Here is a 21,955-nt window from a genome sequence, read left to right as displayed (position 1 = left end):
CACTCAAAGTGTATATAATATAAAGCACATTGCATCGCGCGCGGCATACTATGAGAGAGAGAGAGATAGTTAGATAGAGATTCCAATTGCAATTGCGCGCCTATATATATATATGTGTGTGTTGCAAGACAACGGAAGCACGCGGGATAGAACGAGATAAGAGAGGCCGGAAAGGTCGCGCCGCGCAGTGCGTTACGAGTTAGTGCGCGAAATACTGCACTAAATACCGAAAGCTGCGCACGTATCCATGCGATTTGGGCGATTGCATAAAACTCGAGAGTCGGCCCGATGTGTAATTTGCCCCGAACTTTTTTACGACAGGAGTCAATGAATTTTTCAAATCACAATGTTTTCGGGACGTCGAGATGATGCGTTTGTGCTTATATTTTTAGTAAAAAAAAAAAAAAAAAGCGAGAGAGCTTCTCGCAACATCGAGATAAGATTGAATTAAACATCGCGCTCCGGTGTGGTAATACAATCTGCAAGCTGCCTGCTGCTGCTGCTCCTGTTCATTCAACTCTCGCGTATTTTACTTCCGAAAAGTTCACACACAAACACACATACCCGGCGACGCCGCGTGTCACAAGATATTTTTCTCATTGTCGTCCCTCCGCTGCGCATCTCTTGCACTATATATACAACACCATATAATATATACACATAGCACGCAATTGTAATCAGAGCAAATGTATTTCCGCGCGATGATGGAAGAAAATGAAAAACGAAGCGCAAGAGAGAGAGAATAATCTGCGCAGCGAGCGAGCGGCTTTTTGCGCTTGGGGATATTTTATCAGCAGAGGCAGGCAGCCCAGGCAACAAAATGTTTACCTCTTCTCTCTGTGTGTGTATAGTAGTATAGCACAAGCCCGAAAAGAAAAACGAAGTAGAAAAAATAACGTAGCCAAAACGGAAATTGGATGAAATGCAGCAGTCCGCATGTGTACGTATGTATGTATGAGCAGGACGAATGAAAATGTAGGTTTATACGTACAGAGTCGTGCGTGCAATTTTTCAAGATATTGCTTTGCTCTCTGTGTCAAACTACACGAAATTACATAGAGCTATGTGTGTGCGTGTACCTGCTACTCGATTATTAAAAAATCTCAATTCGCAACGGGTTATACCGCTGCAATTCCCGCGAACTTTCGGGCGCGAATTATTTAGCGATCAAAGACGTTACAGTAGAGATTATATTACGTAGCTTGCGCGCCGTATAATGTACACGGGTTACGATACAAATTTTTTTGGATTATATAAAATGTTCGCCGCACGAAAGCTTCGAAGGTGTGCGAGCGTAATAAATCGATGCGAACTTTCGCATTAAAAATTCGAGCACGTTTTTCAAATGTTCGAGTGTGCGAGCGCGCGTGACTCTGGAATTGGCAGACACATTTTTCGAGCTATTAACGCCGAATCGAGTTGATTTCTAAATTCGCAGTTTTTATATATGGATTTGAAAGTCTATTAAATTTGTGGAAATTAAAATGCCACAGATTCCTCGGATTGTCTTGGGTTACGGACAACGCGATGCTCGAGTAGCCGCAAGTGCAAATGCAAGCGTGATTATTTACTCGGAACTATGATGTACGCGACACTGTATGTAAAAATATTGAAACGAAGGAAGGGGTTCAAAAGCATATAACGTATATAAGCCACAGGGGACCGTCGCTTTAATACGTATGTGTGTAGGATATATACAGTCATCGTCGCGATCCGCGCGTGTGTATACGTGTGTGTCCGCGACTAAAAAATCAGTATATACAAGCACCTGTCAGTACAGGAGTAGCGCTCAGCGGGCAACGATCGTGCGGCTTATTACAGAGCAGCAGCAGCGCGCCTAGCTGCTCTCCGATATACATATACAGCTAACGTCCGATCGCATCGTCGTCGCGATCGGCATATTAAAATCGACCGGCAGTTGGACAGTGTCGCGGTTACAAATCCTGCTCTTTCATTTAGACTTTTCATTTTTTTTTTTTTTGGCTCGTTTCGAATTTGGCGCGCGCTCCTTTTGATTCACCCGCGCGTTGGATGCAGAGGCGAGCGTGAGTGAGTGTGACAATTCGACCGAATTACAGAGAGAGACAATAATCTATATAATATATGTACTACGATGTGCGTCGAGCTTTAAAACTGGCAATTAACGTGCCCATGCACGAAGCTCGTTTTTTTTTTTGGTGCGCGTTACATGTATACGTGTGTGTGTGTGCAACAAGGCTCGTTTGCGAGTAGCCCAGGCGTTACGTTGACTGCACTTTTTTTTCCTCTCTTTTTTTTCTACTCTTTTTATTCTGTCATTCGAGCGCCGCCAGTCCATGACAAAGGATTAACTCGGCAGCGCATACACGCGCCGCGCTTGACGCTCGTTTAGAGTCTTTTTTTTTCTTTTTTATCGCCGATAAATATACGCGGCGTTATATATCGCTCCCCGCGCGTGTACCTATATGCACGCGCGGCTATAAACAACGAGAGAGGAGATCGCAGTTTTTCCGGACGATCGGCCTGTATACAGCCGAAAATCCGCAACGAAGAGCCGCCGCCGCCGCCGCTGCTGAAATTCATCCTGCGCGACACACGATCGTCGTCGACTAATCACGTACGTATACCGTAACACGCATACATGTACATATGAACATTATTACGGCACACTCATTTGCGTGTGTTGTGTGTACGTGTGTGTGAGTTAGAGAAGTCCGAATGACTATTACGAGAGCTCTGCTAGCGATGCAGCAGCAGCAGCAGCAGCAGCGCATTCTTTTGATTTGTGTACATATATACCGAGTGTGTTCCGTGTATAATACAACGACGCGCGTCTATCCGGCTGTAAGCTCTCGCGATCGCGCGAGCCCGAGTTTAACGCGCAAGCGATACGTATATATACGATTGCATGGCTACGAGTACTTGACTCGATTTTTGGTTTTATTGTTTTTCGTCTTTTTTCCTGAAGCGATACCATCGGATCAGGAAGATAATTATGACATTTCTGGACATGGCGAATTAAAAATTTTCTTGTTAAACACGAGCTTCGCGACACGACCACGACGACGACGACGGCGGTGATTTTTATAATGAGCTGAATAGATCTGAAGTATTTTTTACGGAAATGCGATTTTCGGAATGATTTATTTTTCTTGAAATAATGAGCGTATTTTCCGTTGATTTATAATTGTGATACGTTACAATGACGTACGAGTGCGCTTATCCGTGAAAAAAGTAATATTTTTAGGATAAAAGAAAAACTAGCCCGAGGCATTTGAACAATTGTCAAAGAATGCTCGTAATCTATTTTAAGAATCAAACATTCAGTAGCTCTAGTTTATTTTTTTCCTTTCAAGGCGCCTGATTCATCGAATTTTAATTTTATTCCCTGCAATGGGCATTCGAATGAAAATTATCGTGACCTTTTTCAAAATCTCTCTCTCTCTCTCTCCATCTCGATTTTTTACGAGTCGCGCGCGCGTCTAGACGAGCTTTTGGTAATTTTCGTATCGGCGACTATGTGCAGTCGGTGCGCGTCTAGCGTCGTCTAGCAGGAAAAATTTTGCCGATTCACCACTACAGAAAGTCTATATTATAACACACGAATGTGCAGCCAACTCCGCGGCGCGCCGGCCAAACTCCAGAGCGATAATCGACTCTTACAAACCTCCTATTATCCTCGCCTATCGGGTGCCTATGACTCAATGGATTTGCCGGTTACGGAATTCTTATTTTTTTTTTTTTTTTTACGACGACGTTTATGATTTCGTTCTTCGAAAATTATGATCAATCGCGTGAAAAATTAAAAATTTTATTAAAAATTCCAGCTAATATTTTTAATTGGTATGTTTTTGCAAGCGTAGACATAGATATTCGATCGTTAATGAACCATTTCATCGATGTCCCGTTGGTTTTCTGAATCGAAAGATCGATTGGAATGAAACGTTTTTTACTCGGAGTGAAGATGAAAATTTTTCTTTCGAAATAATCAGCGCAAAATTCAACCTGTAATCTGAAATTTTATTTTTCGGAAAGGAGATTAGCGAGATACGAGTGAGTCGGTGAATAGTGCATACCGATTGCATAATTCAGAAATTAACATTCTTCTACGGTATGCAGCGGAACAATGGCTACATACATTGAGAGTTCGGGCGATCGTCGAAACGAATTCGTATCATTTGAACATTATTATAAAGCGATAAAAAATTAACAAAATATATAATTGTTAACGAACGAGATCTCGTGATCTGTCGGAACGAGTTTCACGTGCATCGACGATCTCCGAAAGCTGTGTGCGCGAATCAACGTCATCTTCGATCGATGCGCGAGGATATTTTACGAGACTTCTTCTTATTTTCACGCGTGTGCACACCTCTTCATGCGAAGCCACGTGCGTAAACGCGTACTTGCCGCGTTGCACGTGATCTCTCGAGCGGTACGCCACAAACGTTCGATGTATCCTCGTCTGTCGTCATCGCGTCGCTTATTACTGTAATCGCGGTACACATGTATAAGCTAAATTATTAATTATCATGGACTTCGAACCGAGATGATTTTTCGTAACCCATTGAATAAATCGTGCAGTGGTTTTGGAATTGCGAAGTTTGAAGTTCAATAACGCTGTTCCGTGAAACGTTACGCACGAGATCGATGAGTAATTGAATCGAAGTATATGAAACGGCGACACATCGAATGGAGAAATTGTACCTAATTCTGTGATTGCGCAGAGTGACGTTCGAATTTTGAAAACTCTTATAGACACACCGATACGATGATTCGGATGACAAAACGTTCAACTATATGGGTACACACACACGAGTTGTACGAGAACGTATGATTTTGTTAATTTTTTTTAAACAGATTTGCGTAACTTAATGTCAACGCGCGCAGCCGCCAGACGGTCATTTCGCGAGCCCGTTGCTTTAATACATCATTGCACGAACTTTATGAAACTTTGACGTATTTTACTAATCAAACGAATCGTAACGTATGCAGGTCTCGTGTCCGAATTTTGTCGATGTCATACCACAGCAGACGTTATACAATTTTCATTATCAATTCGAACCATCGAATTTCGAACGAGCGAACGGACGTATACGTGTTTTTAAGTACGTGCGCGACCTACACCAGTCAATAATCACTACTGTGTGTCACTCAAAGACGATTTTTTGTTGCGAATACAGTGTACGAACTCGTAGCAAGAGCACAGCAGCCTTCGGACGAATTCGTATTAAGGATAAATCGTGTCTTTATAATGTCGCGCGCGAGCGTACTACATTGCATTCGCCGTGAACTTGCAATTGAACTTCGATTGTCTCGAGCTTCCATTTGTCCTTTATTCTTCTAGCGAAGGTGATTCGACCGCTTCTTATATGGAATTTTTTAACTGAGATCGAATTAATTCGGAGCGTACCGAGAGGAAAATTAATTTGTCAATAGAATCATATGCGAATGTCCTGCAGTTCTTGGCGTATTTTCCACGTGCTCGTTCCAATTTATAATAATGAAATCTCAGAATTCCTTTTTCGTAATGATCACGCACGCGAGTAACGATTGGATTCTTAAACGCGAAACTCACGTCAATCACTAGCAATTTCCTATCAAATTGTTAATGTGGTAATTAGACTACTAGCTATAGTACAAATTGTTTCATTTCCATTTGCTCAACATATATTTTTTCATTGAGAAATGTATTGTTTTAATTTATGTCGGCGTTTTGATTGATATTAGTTAATCGGATATACAAATCGGAAGTTGATATGTTTACATACACTCGGTGAACACAAGAAGTCAATGCGAGATATACATGCCTCAGCAAAAGAAGCGCACGAGGAAATGAAAGTAGACCGAGTCTACAATGAAAGATCACGTTTCAGAATAAAACTAAGATCGTTTGCGAGTGTACTATGCACTTAAATATTTTACAGCGAGCTACAATTGCGCAGTTATCAAAAGTGTATCGATCGAAAGCTCTCAATAAATTTTAATAATACGAGAATATTTCTCAAGTTCGCAATACCAAAACGAATATTTGAAAAATGAGCTCTCGGTACTCGAAACGTGTTTTTTTTAATTGCTGTTGCAAAAATAACTCACCCGAATTTAGCTTTCAAAGAGCCCCTTGCAGTCGAAACGTTAATGTGGGGGCTGAATATTATGCAAGGTAGTGATTACCGTATAGGAATTTTTTTAGAGGCGCAGTTTTAAACGCGCACGTGGCAGCAGCAGCAGCGATCCATGGGTATATCCTGCGCTGGTTTAATAATATACAATGCGTGTCCTGCCGACCTTGACCACTTTCTGCGCGTGTGTGCACGCTGTAGGCTTATTTTTGGAGGCGCATCTGTCCTCTTCGTGCTCGAGTTTTTCGTAGTTCCCTTTTTTTCTTGTTTTTTAATGTTTGTATACGTAGCATCTTCGTTGCATATACAGGCGCGGCATACTTTAAAAATGCGGCAGCTACCGCATTACCGGAATAAACTGGTTTTTCATAAGATGCAAATGCGAATCCTTGTGGGAATGCTTCGTGCGGGCCAAATTTTGATACTTCTGTAAAAGTACAACATTTATTATATAATTATGCTGATTGGTTTGTAAATTATTAAAATTTAATTTCAGGACCATACGCGATTGGAGATAATGTCTACTTTGGTAATCATCGATTATAGAATTGATTGCGAATAGATTGAGCTGCATTCGTTCAACTTCCTCTGAACTAGGTACCTAAAATGATAAATTTTTTATTACTCAAATTGTCAAGGAAAATATCAATAATATTTCAAACATTTTCAAAGATCAATGGGGAAAATTTGACACTAATTTCTACAAAATATCGTTGCATCATCACAACAAAGCAAAAATGTCAAAGTACGACATAAAAGAAAGCTACGACGTCGAAAGCGGCAAAGACGTGAGATTGACCAGCTATAACAAATCGCCGATGGACGATTACGGCAAAAATTTTGTCAACAAAAACGAGAGGAATGTCGCTGAAAAACCAGACGTCGTTCAGCCCAACGGAACCGGTGAGTAAAAAATTATTTAATAAGAGGAATAGTAGCGTGAAAATCGCTTGAAATTCAACATTGTTTCATGTAATTGTTTCGCGCGAGACCTGCAATCCCGAGTCATTCGATTAATATAGATAATTTTACGACGCACGATGCCAATTAAAATTCATGACAGTATTAACGGCGTATAAATGTTGGTAATTTTCACCGCATAAATACCGCAGCGGGAGTATAAAACTCAGTCACCGTGTTATAGTCTCTGTGTGCATGAATAACGATACCGTGTCTGCGCGCGCGTATTATATGTGCCGCGAACACTCCTATTAATTATTTCGATGAAAAAAAAAAAAAAAAAAAAAAAAAAAAAAAAAAACAGAAAAAAAAGCTATAACACGAACGCACGAGAACAATCATTGATGCTTTAAACGTGTATTTACTCGAGAATTTTCTCATTCATCTGTTTCTTTATCTGTTTTTTCGCCATTCTTTGGTTTATCTATTTTAAATCGCTCGAAGCATAATGAGATGTAACAGTACGCAGAATCGTAATTATTACGTTAAATCGAAATAAAAGTTCATCAATCAGGTGAATAATTACGCGCGCGCGCGCGCTGAACTCGATACAGCGAGTTGTAAATACTCACTGCGTAGACTGTATTTGAATAACGTCAATATTTCGACGCGCAATTCAAAATAAGACGCAAATTATTCAATCGAGTCGGAAAAATTTGATAGTTCAGCTATTAACGAAAAAATGAACCGCTCGATCGAATAACATCATTATACCGGCACAGATGCGTTCGCGGCACGTGCGAGTAATAACGAGCCAAAAATTTCCAAATTAGAGTTGCATCGACGAATGGGAATTCGAAAGCGCACGAGCAGCAATTTTTTTTCCTCGGACTTGCAACGTGCTTTTTCATTGCTCACGGTCAATTATTGGAATATTTTCGACGTTTTAGCTCCACAAACGAGCATTGGATCGAGATCGGTTAATGATTCGATTCGTTGCATCATTCGAGAATGAAAATACAAACAATAATGAATAATGAGATTCTGTACGTTAAAAAAGATAATTTATGCGATTTTTCAAAACGACGTAATAACCTACATATATTTGCTCTTGTAAAAGATACATTTGCAATTTCGAATCGTTTACAATGTTATCAGTCCGTTTCAATCGAATAATTGCAATAGACGACAATCGGCTTCGAGGCATTATTTATTCAAAGTGTGAATTTGAACGCATATAAAATTTACTCGGATACATGACTGAAGGGTCACACGTACATTGTGGAAACGAGGCCAATGTTAAAGACATTTTGCGAAAAAAAAACATTTAAACTTCTTTCTCCTGTGGTAGTGAGACTGTAACAATGTGGATTCTCGAATCAAGTGCAAATCTTCAATGGACAGCCTGTGGCTGAACAATCGAAATTTTATGAAACAACCAATTGAGTTTTTTGATCTCATGAGAATTTTTTATCCCACGATTGTTCGATTTTTTTGGGCTCGAACTTATCAATCAAATACAATTGTTTATGCAGGAAAATATAAGCATGTTACTACCACGAGCGAATTCCATGCTTATTATTTTCCGAAATATTTCTGTCAATCAATTTGAATTTGCGTGTATTCCTTACTTTCTGACTTGATCCGAACAAGAAAATACTACACCAGAAAGATTATTCTATAGTTATTGAAAAATCCTCTTCCAGATATACCTGCGATCGAAAAATGTTGTTTAAAATGTTATTTTCTCATCTATTGAGTATAGATATTCATAAATGATTGTGAGGTAGACTTTAATCTAGCATGCGTTACTTACAGCAATAAAACAGCAAAATATAACGTCAAATGTTTTTTTTTCGACATGTTATAGCGTTGACGAATAATATCTTCAGTAACAGCATCGAAATCGGTGATTACGAGCGCAGCGACGATAGCGCGTTGGGAAATTCGTCGTGTTGCAGCTGGCTCGACCAAAAAATTCAAACGACCTTCAGGCGGAAAATGCTGTATAAGAGAATTCCCATAATCCAATGGTTGCCGCATTATCGCAAGGAATACATTGTTAGTGATATGGTGGCTGGATTTACTGTTGGACTTACTGTCATTCCGCAAGCCATAGCCTATGCCAATGTTGCTGGGTTGCCTCTTCAAGTACGTAATGCTCTGCAATATACACAAATTTATTAATATTTATTAATTCATTTAAATAACACAAGATTTTAACACAAGATCATAATTTGATTGAAAATAGATTTCTCCTAATTATTTATACATTTTTACAGTATGGTTTGTACTCCTCATTCATGGCATGCTTCGTCTACACAATTTTTGGTTCATGCAAAGATGTACCTGTTGGTCCGACTGCAATAGCTGCAATTATGACTCATGAAACATTGGAAAAGTCACACTTGGGTCCAGACTTTGCAGTATTACTGACTTTCATATCCGGCTGCGTTTGCATGCTTATGGGCACCCTGCAACTAGGTAAGTTTTAAAATTATTAGAATCATCAATTTTTTATATATTTTAAGTGTTTTTATTTAAATGATTATTTTATATGCAAATAGAATAACTGGATTCTGAAAATTTTTATATTGCCTTTTACCATTCTTTATTTTGTTAATGGTTGAAAATAGAAATCAATGACAGTGATACATTTGCATTTAATTAAAATAAAATTTAACGATTAAGCAAGTTAAAAATTAAAATACTGTAGAAGTCAAATGCAAAGCCCTCGAAATCAATATTTTAGTTTAATGATATCTTCTAGGATATAATTGTTATCAGTTGAGGATTTTTTAATTATGTTTCTTCATTGTGACAATTATAGCAATATGTAAATAGTTTAATTTTATAAAATTTATTTTATATATTTAATTTTAAGTTATTTACAAAAACTAAATTAATCGAAAATTATGCACAAGTTATTGACAAATGATCAGAATTTTTTTCACTAATCAAAAACATCTAAATTTCTTTGATGATAAAATTTGGAAAATAAGGTGGCAAACTGATTATCGATTAAAATTATCAAAATTAATTGAATAAAATAACCAATGATGAATTGATTTGATTATCAAAGTAGATTATTAGCAGTATTATGAGTTTGAAAGAGGTATGCACTGGCATAACAAATAAACATATCGTTTGCATGTAATTATTCAAAAAGATACCAAAAATTTACGCCATCTTTTCCGTGCTTCATCCGTGCGTCGCAATGATATTTTTTTTCCTTTTTATGCAACAGAACGACGCTCGACACCTTTCGTTCATATTGCACTTGAACTACTGAATAATTCTCAAATTTCTTACAATTACTATCGACCCACATCTCTTCGACGCGCAAAAACTTGAATCTCTACCGCACCGCACACGCTCGTTTCCTTATATGGGCCAACTTCAAACGTTCGATCTGGCGGTTACTGCGTAAAACAAAATCGAGCGCCTAGAACGGCCGAGGCGATTGAAAATTTGCGCGTAGGTCCTTCGTAGATTCGTGCAGCATGCCATAAATGCGTAGATCTTCGAACCGAACTGGTCGCCATTTCTACAGATCGAGTTGATTCGTGAAGTTGTGTACTGTTCCTCGTTGTGAGATTATTTGCTAAACGTATAATAATTGCGAGATTGTGTTAGTAGCAATTTGTTGAAAACATTCGTCTCATCTACCAAAATAGTTGAAGAGATAAAAAGGAAGAAAAAAACACGTTCATTCCTGTCAACTTACATTTTTTTCAACGTCTAGATATTTTCGTGAAAAAAGGTGAGAAACTTTATCATAGTATAGCTTTACGTTGAAATATTTTACAACTTGAACTGTAGCGTATAGTAATAACATTTCGATGATAACAATTAACGTGCCAATTTTTATTGTTGTTCAATGTAGATAATAATGGGGAATCATCACGGCCGATACACATCAGATTCAAGTTTCGAGGAACCGTACGATCCGTTTCGCGATAGCGAAGACAATAGCGAAGAGGACCGCGACAGGCCTCCTCCTGAACCGAAAATAGAGAGTTATAATCAACCTTCATTAACGTACCAAAAAGGCGAAGCAGACGGGCGTGATGTCGAAATTCATAGGGCCAGCTACACACAAACCAATTATGTATTGAAAAGTAGGTCCCATTGGACAATATCACAGTTTGGCTATTCAGATGTAGTTAAAAAAGAAAATGGTAGTATACGCTCTGATGTTATTTCAATTGGTGGAGAAAATCAGTTCCAATATTTCTTTGTTATGGATAAAATAGAACTCAAAGATGATATACATTATGGCCTTTACATTAATGTGTTGAGCAACATTCGTTCAGAAGCCACTTACAAAATTAGAAGTTTTATAAGAAATCATAAAGCTCATAAGGTAGGATTAACGTCTTCGAGACATACCAAATTTCCTCGTAAAAATGGCTACAAATTCCTGGGCTCTATGGACCACTCAACTCTATACGAAGAGGATTCAGATTATTCCGAGGGGGGCTACTTTTCACTGTCACTTGTTCCAGAAGGAGACATGACACTACTTTTTAAAATAGAAGTGTCTTTTAACAGTAGAATTACTAATGAATTGCGCAGTTTGGTTGAAAAAAATAAAAATGAAAACGTTACATTAGTAGTAGGAAAAAAAGAATTTAAAGCTAATGAGAAAATTATCCAAGAAAGATGTCCTAAACTAGCTGAAATGATAACCAAGAAAAAGAAAGGCAAATCTCCAATCACTGGTGTCGATCCAGAAATAATGGAACAGATTATGCAGTACATTTATACTAATCGAGTTACAAAACTATTCACTCATGGACGAGAACTTGAAAAAGCAGCAAAAAAGTTTGGTCTCAAAGATCTTCAGCAAATGTGCAAGAAAGCTAATGCTTGTTCTGCTGTCTCTTATAAAGAGGACTAATTAAATCTCTTCTCTTTACTTTTCCTTATCATAATTTTACTACAGAGACTTTGTGTATTTCAGCACTTTAAAGCATTTTTTTTTGTATTATTGATGTTTAATAATATTGTGTTATTAGTTAAAACTTTGTCAAAGTTTATGTAACAAAACTTATTAATATGCATGTTGGCGTATTAATTGTATGTTGTAGCTTAACAATGATGTTATTAAAAGCTATTTTTGTGTGAAAAAAAGTTGTTTGATTACTTAGTATAGAAGTTACCATTTTTTCTATGAGCGACATGTGCGCAAAAATTTTAAATACCCCCGCGCGACCGAGAAGACGGCGCTGCCAACGTTCATACTTTTAAAGCGGCAACTCTTGTAATAAAGGATTCGCGGCAACAGCCGGCACTCGTATTAGAGACAGACGCGTTTTTGTTTCATAATTTTGTAGTGCATTGCCGTGATTTGAATTCATTAGACGCATGTTTAAATTTACTTTCGCTCATTTATCCCTCAATTTTCAAAAATTTGCTAGAAAAAGACCATTGGAAAGTTTTGAGATAAAGAGAATTTTCTAAAAGACCCAGGTATGTAATTGTTTGCCACTAATTATGCGTACAAGATAATACATGCAATTACCCGAAATTATGGGAAGGGTTTCTCAATAGAGATCACAAAACATGAATTTTAACATTTTATTCATTACTTGAAAATTAACCTGTAATGATATCCTTACAGCAAATAAAAGAATTAAATCATGTCTGATTCCTCCTCGTCAATGGATGAAGAATATAGTTCAGCTGGCAGCAGTTTTAGTTGTGATAGCGATGGTGCACCCAATTGGCCCTCACCTAAATCACATATTCAAAGGATTGATGATGGTGTGAAGCTTTCATGCGATGAAGACAAAGACAAAGATACAAGTGACAGTGAAGACTCATCCATCTCATCTAGCAATTCTAGTAGATCTGCATCCCCAAAAAGAAAATCCATTTCCTTCTCAAGATTTGAAAATCTAGAGGAGGAGGATGATGATGATGAACCAAGTTACCTTGAGTTACCTCATGATCAACAAATAATTTTAAAGACACAATATAGTACTTGGAAAATTCGGAACTTTCCTTATGGTGATGTAAACAGAAAAGGATACATAAATTCAAAAATTTATTCCATTGGTATTTTAAATAGTTTCCAATACTTTTTTCGATGTGAGAGATTTGAACAAAAAGATGAAGCTTACTATGGTTTTTATGTAAGGTCCTTAACATATGATGCATCATTAGCTGAAATAGAGTTTAGAGGATACTACATTGATCTTAAGGGTTATACATACAATTTGTGGCCTTCAAAAACATTTCCTCAAAAGCCAGGGTTTCGATTTTTAGGATACTTGTCTAAACAAGTTCTTAAAGAACGGAATTATTACATGCTACCAGATGGTGATCTTACTTTAAGCTTCCGAATTCATGTACAATTTAAAAAAATAAAATTGCCTGTCATCGATGATTTAACTGCACTTTGGCAAGAAAAGAAATTTACAGATTTTACACTTATTGTCAAAGATCAAAAATTTCCAGTTCATAAAACAATACTAGTTGCTAGAAGTCCTTACTTTGCGAAGCTATTTCAAGAAAATAGTGACTTGAAAAAAATGGAATTGAACGAATTTGAACCAGACATGATGAATGCTTTATTATTGTTTATATATTCTGGTAGATTAACAAAGTTGATAAAGTATTTGAAGCAGTATAAACTTGCTGCTGAAAAATTTGAATTATCTCATCTAAATAATGTTTGTGATATCGCTTTAAAGTCTTTTAAATGAAATTATTTTTAAAACGTTATAATAAATCTTATTGTCATTTTTTCAATTTGATAGTGCGCTTCTGATGTAACTATTTAGATGTAGGACTTGAGTTTAAAAATATGCTAAGAACTATTTAATACTGTTAACTTGTAGTTGTAAGTTTGTATTTGTAAAAAGAAAATAAAATTAGTTTCAATAAAAAAATGTGTTGAATATCATTACCCAAAATCTTTTCATAACTTCTAATTGATATAGTGAAATTAATTTTATTTTTTTGACAAAATAATACACATCCACGACTCTCCAGGTTTCCTCATCGACTTCATCTCGGGTCCTGTGTCGGTTGGCTTCACCTCGGCCGCGGCGATCATCATAGCCACGAGCCAGGTGAAGGACATCCTCGGCATATCCATCAAGGGTGGCAAATTCACGCAGGTCTGGCATCAGATATTCGAGCAGATCGGCCAGACCCGCCTCTGGGATGTTGTCCTCGGGCTCACCTGCATGTTCATTCTTCTGATCATGCGAGTAAGCATACATCCCATTAAAAAATAAAAGAGTTCTCGAATAAAAAGTGACGACGACATTGATTTCGCGCAGAAAGTCAAGGACATCCCGGTGGTGCCCAAGGACGAGAAGAAGCCCGCCGCCTGGCGCATCACCCTGGAGAAATTCTTGTGGCTGATGTCGACGGCGCGCAACATCCTCGTGCTGGTGTCGTGCGCCCTGGGGTGCTGGCTGCTCGAGCGTCACCTGGGCAGCTCGCCGGTCGTCCTGACGGGCCACGTCAAGCAGGGCCTGCCCGGCCTCGGTCTGCCGCCCTTCCAGGGCAAGGTGAACAACGAGACCTATCACTTCCTCGACATGGTCCAGCTGATGGGCTCGGGTTGCATCGTCGTGCCGCTGCTCAGCATCCTCGAGACGATCGCCATCGCCAAGGCATTCTGTGAGTTCGATCGCAAATCAAAAAAATTTTTTTGCTTGTCGAGAAATTAAAGTTTCGACGTCGCAGCCGAGGGCAAGCCGATCGACGCCACCCAGGAGATGCTCGCCGTGGGCGCCTGCAACATCGTCTCGTCGTTCTTCTCCTCGATACCGGTGAGCGGCGGACTGAGCCGCGGCGCCGTCAATCACTCGTCGGGCGTGCGCACGACCCTCGGCGGCGTCTACACCGGCCTCCTGGTCCTCGTCTCGCTGCAGTTTCTCACGCCCTACCTGTACTACATACCCAAGGCGTCGCTGGCCGCGGTCATCATCGCCGCCGTCGTCTTCATGGTCGAGGTCCAAGTCGTCAAGCCCATGTGGCGCACCAAGAGTGAGTTCATGTTATTGTACATCTTCGTTACCGATCGTTACCGATGATGACTCGAGCTTATTACGTACGCGCGATATTCGATACTATTTTGTACGTCGAGGACAAAGTGGCGATAATTTAAAACTTATCTACAGTTTTCTGTAATTAATTGTACGCCGTCATTGCAGAAATCGACTTGATCCCGGCCGTCGTCACCTTCCTGTGCTGCCTGCTCTTGCAGCTGGAGATCGGCATCGTCGTCGGAATCGGCATAAATCTGCTCTTCTTGCTCTACGCCTCGGCGAGACCGTCCATACGAGTCGGCAAGGATATCGTGAGTATTTCCGAAAATCACAAATTTAGTAATAACAAATTAATGAATTGGTCATTTTGCAGAACGTCGACGGCCTGGAGTATCTGGTAATCACGCCCGATCGCAGCCTCGTGTTCCCGAGCGTCGAGTACGTAAGATCGATGATCAGCAAGCAAGGCTCGAAGCAGGGTACGGACGTGCCCGTGGTTATCGATTCGACTCACATACAAGCTGCGGACTTTACGGCGGCTAAGGTACACATACACGATACATAATGATATTACCGTCGTTGCGATGAGTCACGCTTTCTAAAAAAAAAAAAAAAGCCAATCATATGCAATCTCGTACGTGCTGTAGCGTGCTCGCTTCCGTGTACTTTTCCGATTGATCATTATTGTCTGCTTACAGGGTATTAAGAGTCTCATTGAAGACTTCGAACGCAGAGGCCAGCCGCTGCTCTTTTACAATTTGAAGCCGAGCATCGTTACGATTTTCCAAGGCGTCAAGCCCGTCGAATTGCGCGTCTGTTACAGCGAGGAAGAACTGAATAATTATTTAATGGGTAAAGTAACGAGAATCGTCGTCTTGTACAAATATATTTTATTCTATATATCAATCTATAAACGTAATTGTATTTTTTTTCTTTTGATTTTCAGATTTTGCCAACAACACGAACAATACGGTAACTAGGCACTGAGCGACGACCGATCTACATTCGAATCGTCATTTTAAAAAAATTGGCGTTAACGCGGTTAGAACATTCTAACGCTAAAATTTATATAAATATAAATTCATCTGTAAATATGTACGTATGTAACAATTGATTGCGAACTTTTTGTAAGCTAACGTAAGTGTTTTGCCTTGTCAAAAAGTTTATCCTTATACGCGCACTCGATCCAAGTGCGATCGTTGTATCGCTGATTATTTGCATGGCAAATAATGATTCCTCACGTTGAGCTCATAACGGTCGTGCGCCGCTCGACGGTCTTGCTATGTAAAAACTCGGTGTTCCTGAATATCTGTAAAGAAGAATAGTTAAAAATGTTAATCTCCTATGTAATTTTTAAACGTGATTCTAATGCAAACGGTATTTGAGTCGCAGTTACCAATTTATTTTTGTTATGATTATTTAAAACATATCTTTCTCGTGTTTGTAAATATGATACTTGTACTGTACTTAAGTCATAAATTTATATCATAAAATTAGATTGTAAAGGACTATTAGTATTACGTAAAGTTAATTACCAATTATTCAAAAGCTGAATAATATGTATTACGAATTTCAAATTAATCATAATTTTAATACCGTAAATATGAAACATAAGCATATAGTACCGATGTATTTTTCAATTTGTGACAAAGCAATAATAATCATCGTTTCGAATAAAAAAAAGTATCGATCAAATGTCGACACGTACTTCTCCTTGATGACTTTGATCACCGCGTCCACTGCGTCCTTTCTCAGCAGCGTGACGGTGCAGCCGCCGAAACCGGCCCCGGTCAGCCGACTGCCCAGCACTCCGTCGACGCTACGGGCCAGACCGACCAGCGTGTCCAGCTCGCGGGAGGAGACCTCGTAGTCGTCGCGCAGCGAGTCGTGGCTCTCGTTCATCAGCCGGCCGAAGCGCGCGAAGTCGTTGGCCTCGAGGCTCGCCGCCGCGTCCAGGGTGCGCTGGCACTCGGTTATCACGTGCCTGGCACGCTTGATCGTCACCTCGTCGGCTTGCTTGGCTCTGAGCACTGCACGAATAATAATAATAATAAAACGTAATGAATGATTTCCTCCGATTCTCAAGACGACAGCTTTGTGTTACGAGTCTCACCCTCGAGATCGGCGAGCTGGGCCTCCCTCAGGCTCTTCTTGCCGAGTAGCTTGGCCGCCGCGTGGCAGCAGTCGCGCCTCTCGCGAAACGCGCTCGAGCTCAGCTTGTGCGGCGCATTGGAGTTCGTGATCAAGAAGACGCTGTCGCCGAGCTGCTGCATGGGTATGTGCTTGGTGCTCAGGTCGCGACAGTCGAGCAGCAGGGCGTGACCCTCGCGGCCCATCACCGAGACGAACTGGTCCATGATGCCGCAGGGAACGTTGGCGTACTCGTGCTCGGCCTTCTGGCACTGAAGCGCCTTGTCCTGGGGTTTTTCCAGGGTGTGGCCGGACACGCGCTCCAGGAAGGTCATGGTGGCGACCTCGAGGGCGGCCGAACTGCTGAGACCGGCCCCCACGGGTACGGAAGAGACTATCACGGCGTTGAATCCATTCTTCAAGGGATCTGAAGGAAAAGTTGTCGTTTTAAAATTATATTTTCAAGTGCGGGGTTTAAAGCAGTTAAACTTACGTGGAAAATTGGCGATACAGCCCTTGACGTAATTAGCCCACTTGGGCTCGCCGGGCTTCAGACTGGCCAGATCGAACTCGGCGATGCTCTGCGCGCTCACCGCCTGGCTCAGCGAGACGATCTTGCAGGACGTCGCTCCGTCGCTCCGTGGACTGCCGACGATGACCGTTACCATAGGCAGTGCCTGTAATAATTATAGATAAGGTACACATAAAAAAATGAACGAAAGCGGTATGTCGTTGACTCGATCGATTCGAATTACGCGCGTGCCGTAACGCGACGATGCTAACTCGTTGATTCGATTCTCGCGCCGTTCGTAACGAGACGAATGTTATTTTTAATATCAAAACGTATGTTAATTTCGATGTATCGTATGTCGAGATATAGTTTTATAACGCTTGCATAATTGAGGCACTATGTGCGTTATCCGCGTGTATCGTACACTAGTCATTCAAAAAACAACGCCAGTTATCTAACAGCGAGAAAACATCGACGACGACGACGACGATGACCTTGTCTTCCTCCGTTGTAAAGGTCATATATCGACGCGCTCGCGCGCGGCGAATTAAATGTCTTATATTGCGCGCTTATCAACATCATCATCATCATCGTTTTACGATCGAGTTTAAATCCTCGCGCGATGATATTTATAAATTTATTGGCCTGTCACGCGAGTGCATTACCGAGACGCGCAGAGTTTTTCCTCTTATCATTAATTATTATTATTATTAAAGAGGTGAAAAAAGTGCGAGATTCGGAGTCGTTTTTTACCATGGGCAGCACGAAGCCCTCGTTGTAATCAGTGTGCTCCCCGATGAGATTGACTCGACCCGGTGCGCACACGCATACGGCAGCATCGCCACCGAATTCCTTAGCGAACGTCTCCAATGCCTGCCGTTTGATCTCGCCGACTTCTGGATACACCGTGGCCATCTTATTTACTTTAATTACAAAAAAACTTTCTTTAACTTCGCACGAAATAACTCAGTCTCTGCGCGATAAATCCACTTAAACAACAATCAACAGGAAATGCAAAAACGTGTTCTCTTTTTTATCGAATTCACTGCCAACGTTTGGTTATAATTGGTATTATAATATATGTATTTATTATCGTGCCGTTGAAGCACGTCCGCTCGTCACGTCGGTTGTACACAAAATTTCAAACTCGTACCTATTATCTCACACCGGTTACAACACTATACGAGTATACGCGCTTTTTATTTATCTCTCGCACACACGGGCGTGCGTGCGATATCTCTCAGTACTTGTCACGCTCCAATAGTGCACTGACACTGGCGCAGCACATTTCTCTGTTATTATATAGACGCCGCTCGCTCCTAACTGACACACATGCACTGCGAACACAACACAGCCAGCAGCAGACATTGATTGCTGCCTCTATATTATATGAATGCTGTATGCGCGGGACAGCCGTCGCGCTTCTTCTCTCGTCTGCTGCAGTCTGCATACTCGTGCGACTCTGAGAGCAGTGCGACGAACACCCTAAACGTCGCAGTTGTCGTTGTCGTTGTTGTTGTTTTAGGCCTCGTCGCGGTGTAAACACAGCGAAGAGAAAGTTACACTCGACTCGATACGACGAATTCGGAGCGTAAAGAAACAATCGTCGACATTTGTAAATAGCTCCTGAAATGTGCCATCATGTCCGTCTCCGATCCTTTGATCAAGGAGCTGAAAGGTACGAGTGAAATGAAGCTTGCGCGCGACTCATAATTGAGGTTATAAACTGCATGCCTATATGTTTTGACACTTACTGTCAATGTCGTCGCGCTTGATTTTTAAATCGAATTATCGAAAGCTCGCCTTCCGCGATGCAACGACACACTCGAGGTTGTGTCAAATATTGCGCAATGACTGGACAATCGTATTGAAAACTTGTATATTTTCCGAAACATCGTTTTATTGATTATTTCGTATGGCAGATGTCAGTTTCCCGCGAATAATTTAAACGCGACCCGACTCTGTATATCCTCGTAATTGTGTTGCAGGCTACGCTCGCGTGTTGACGGAGCGATTTTCTGATATCACCGACGACACCCCCGAAGTTCCCGAGCTCTGCAGGTGCCTGGAGAAATGCTTCCAGCGGGGAGTCTCGACGCGCACGACGCCCTCGGGCGTTCAGGATTTTTCCGAGGTCTGGCAGTGGATGGAGGATATCACAAGAAGAAACGACGAGTGAGCTCTAATAATTTCTTTTTAATTGTGTACTCGCGTTTTATGCGTGTTGTAACGTTTTTAAATATATTACTTTTTGTAGCTTTTTACTATCCTACTCGACGATCGTCGAAAACGTACTGGAGAATCAAAAGGTGCAAGAGACCACTGGTAGAATAAGGCTTTTAATACGTACTTGTTTGAATCGTAAATGTCTTGATGTTCCAGTTGGTTATTTGGTGAGAGTCTTCATATGATTAATTATTTAAATTTCAAAAATTTTAAAACTCTTGATTTTATTTCAGATAAGAACTCCATATTTAGCTTCAGATTATTATAGTATTAATAGTATATTGGGCCATGAAATCTTGGGTGAAATTTTTTATTCTGTTTTATTGCAAATCAGTAGATTAAATTTTAAGCTTGACTTGAGAAACGCCAGTTTTTTGGATTATTCATGGGACTTGCCAATATGCATCAATGTCGATTTTGTGCCTTGTAAAACATTGGGCATATCAGTGTGGTAAGTTGCATTGAAGAAAAATATCAATAATGAAGCAGTTAATTTAACAGTGAATAAATTAATGTTTTTCAGCTTTGAAAAGAGTAAAGCATTAGTTGTAAGAGTTGAAAAAAATTCAGTTGCCAGTGAAGATGTGAGAGTTTTCATAAAAATTTTATTCAATCATTGAATGTAAAATTTCACTAATTCAATACTTTTCTTATAATTAGGGAACAATAGAGCTTGGAGATATACTGGATGAAATCAATGGAAAAGTCATATCAACGCATACAAAAATAAATCTTGGTAAAATACTGAAAAGAACGGCTTGCCTTCCAATATCAGCTTATATTGTCAAGGTTATTATTTTTAATCATCCGTTATTCAGTTTATCAAAATTAAATTGGAACTCACATTAACCAAGTTCTGTTATTCTTTAGTTTCGGAACAAGGAAAAAAATCAAATTTATTCTCCCATTGCTAGTATTATAAAAAACTGTCAGTTTGACTACATGAAGGATTTGCTCAGCGATTCAAAGCCAACTCACATAGATATTCAAACACCGGTTCCTGTTTCACCTGAAAAAGAAAACGATGTATCTTTAATCGATACCAAACCAGGTTACTTGGTTGATTATTGTGGTTCTGTCAAAGTTGGACATGAAGGTGACGTGAAACAGATCGAGAAAGCAATAAGAAGAGTCCTTCATACTGGAAATATTAATTTTGTTCCTGTGAGATTTGAGTGCCTTGAACTCGCAATCAAAATCTCACAAGATTGTGATGATAAAGTGAGTATAATGTTTGTTCTCATTTTTCTGAAATAGTTTTAATGAAAAAATTATTATATTCCAGGAAATTTTAAAACTTAGTTATATGGACATTTCATCTTGTGGTAGATCTTCGAACTTTCCAGACCATTTCGCGTTTATCGCAGGGTAAAACATTTTTTTTTCAACAATTTCCAACTCTTGATTGGCATCAATGATTGTATCACAGCGAAAACTTTTTACTTGCAGGGAAACAAATTGCAGCGTCGCGCTAGATTTCACCGCGCACGTATTTTTTCACAAAAACGACAGAGAAGTTCAGATAATTTTGGAGAGCCTAGGTCAAGGGTTTTATCGAACTCATTTCGCCGTGTAAAAAAGCGGCAAATTTGTACAAGTCATACAGTATTTTAAGCTTTCTAGCATTTTTGCACGTAATTAACCATTACCGTGTAACTTAATAATTTATTATAATTAATTGAGTAAAAAAAAAACTATTTTATCTAACAATAATTATTAAAAAAAAAGGAAGTCGAACGATACCAAAGATGCATGTTAAATTTTTCTCAAATACTTATTAAAGCAAACACAATCAATTTTATAAACTACTTTACATAAGAATTTAATAAAAAAAAGTGTATTACTGTTGCAATTGTGTACAAAGCGTACGGCTGTGTTTTCGATTTATTCCGATCTTTCGCGCCACTACCAGCTCATCATCATCATCATCATCATCATCATCAATCGAGCGATCGTCGACGAACGATCGTGTGCAACGATAAGTTTTTTTCCTATCTAGTTCGATGAATATCTCTCTCTACTGGCCCTTGTGTATTTTTTTAAAGGGTCGAGGTCGCTCGCTATATTTGCATCCC

General features: G+C 39.7%; 4 protein-coding genes across 5 annotated transcripts; 3 read left to right on the top strand and 1 right to left on the bottom strand.

The window, feature by feature from the left end:
- Positions 1–1,722: 1,722 nt before the first annotated feature.
- LOC106659930 (sodium-independent sulfate anion transporter-like) lies at positions 1,723–16,051 on the top strand. Its single transcript, XM_014382709.1, has 12 exons — positions 1,723–2,596; positions 6,598–6,698; positions 6,774–7,004; positions 8,872–9,152; positions 9,284–9,485; positions 14,004–14,224; positions 14,297–14,642; positions 14,709–15,011; positions 15,179–15,324; positions 15,387–15,557; positions 15,712–15,865; positions 15,960–16,051. Exons 3-12 carry the CDS (start codon positions 6,839–6,841, stop codon positions 15,998–16,000), a joined length of 2,031 nt encoding a protein of 676 aa, XP_014238195.1. The 5' UTR covers positions 1,723–2,596; positions 6,598–6,698; positions 6,774–6,838; the 3' UTR covers positions 16,001–16,051.
- Positions 10,506–12,137, top strand: LOC106659933 (speckle-type POZ protein-like). The gene is made up of 2 exons (XM_014382714.2): positions 10,506–10,764; positions 10,888–12,137. Exon 2 carries the CDS (start codon positions 10,894–10,896, stop codon positions 11,902–11,904), a length of 1,011 nt encoding a protein of 336 aa, XP_014238200.1. The 5' UTR covers positions 10,506–10,764; positions 10,888–10,893; the 3' UTR covers positions 11,905–12,137.
- Positions 16,016–18,979, bottom strand: LOC106659932 (galactokinase-like). Of its 2 annotated transcripts, XM_014382712.2 has the most exons (6): positions 18,808–18,979; positions 18,408–18,577; positions 17,637–17,820; positions 17,127–17,570; positions 16,722–17,043; positions 16,016–16,322 (listed from the first exon to the last, which is right to left on the bottom strand). In XM_014382712.2, exons 2-6 carry the CDS (start codon positions 18,567–18,569, stop codon positions 16,262–16,264), a joined length of 1,173 nt encoding a protein of 390 aa, XP_014238198.1. In that variant the 5' UTR covers positions 18,570–18,577; positions 18,808–18,979; the 3' UTR covers positions 16,016–16,261. The 2 variants fall into 2 exon arrangements, with proteins under 2 accessions (XP_014238198.1, XP_014238199.1); XM_014382713.2 differs by lacking the exon at positions 18,408–18,577 and having other exon boundaries at positions 16,017–16,322; positions 18,808–18,977.
- Positions 18,980–19,096: 117 nt separating this feature from the next.
- Positions 19,097–21,677, top strand: LOC106659931. Its single transcript, XM_014382710.1, has 9 exons — positions 19,097–19,332; positions 19,643–19,829; positions 19,912–20,047; positions 20,114–20,331; positions 20,404–20,464; positions 20,541–20,669; positions 20,751–21,101; positions 21,166–21,248; positions 21,330–21,677. Exons 1-9 carry the CDS (start codon positions 19,296–19,298, stop codon positions 21,454–21,456), a joined length of 1,329 nt encoding a protein of 442 aa, XP_014238196.1. The 5' UTR covers positions 19,097–19,295; the 3' UTR covers positions 21,457–21,677.
- Positions 21,678–21,955: the final 278 nt, after the last annotated feature.

This window comes from Trichogramma pretiosum, unplaced genomic scaffold (assembly GCF_000599845.2).
Source record: "Trichogramma pretiosum strain Unisexual culture from Peru unplaced genomic scaffold, Tpre_2.0 scaffold19, whole genome shotgun sequence".
Taxonomy (NCBI): Eukaryota; Metazoa; Arthropoda; class Insecta; order Hymenoptera; family Trichogrammatidae; genus Trichogramma; species Trichogramma pretiosum.
This window is presented reverse-complemented; position numbering and strand designations above follow the sequence as displayed.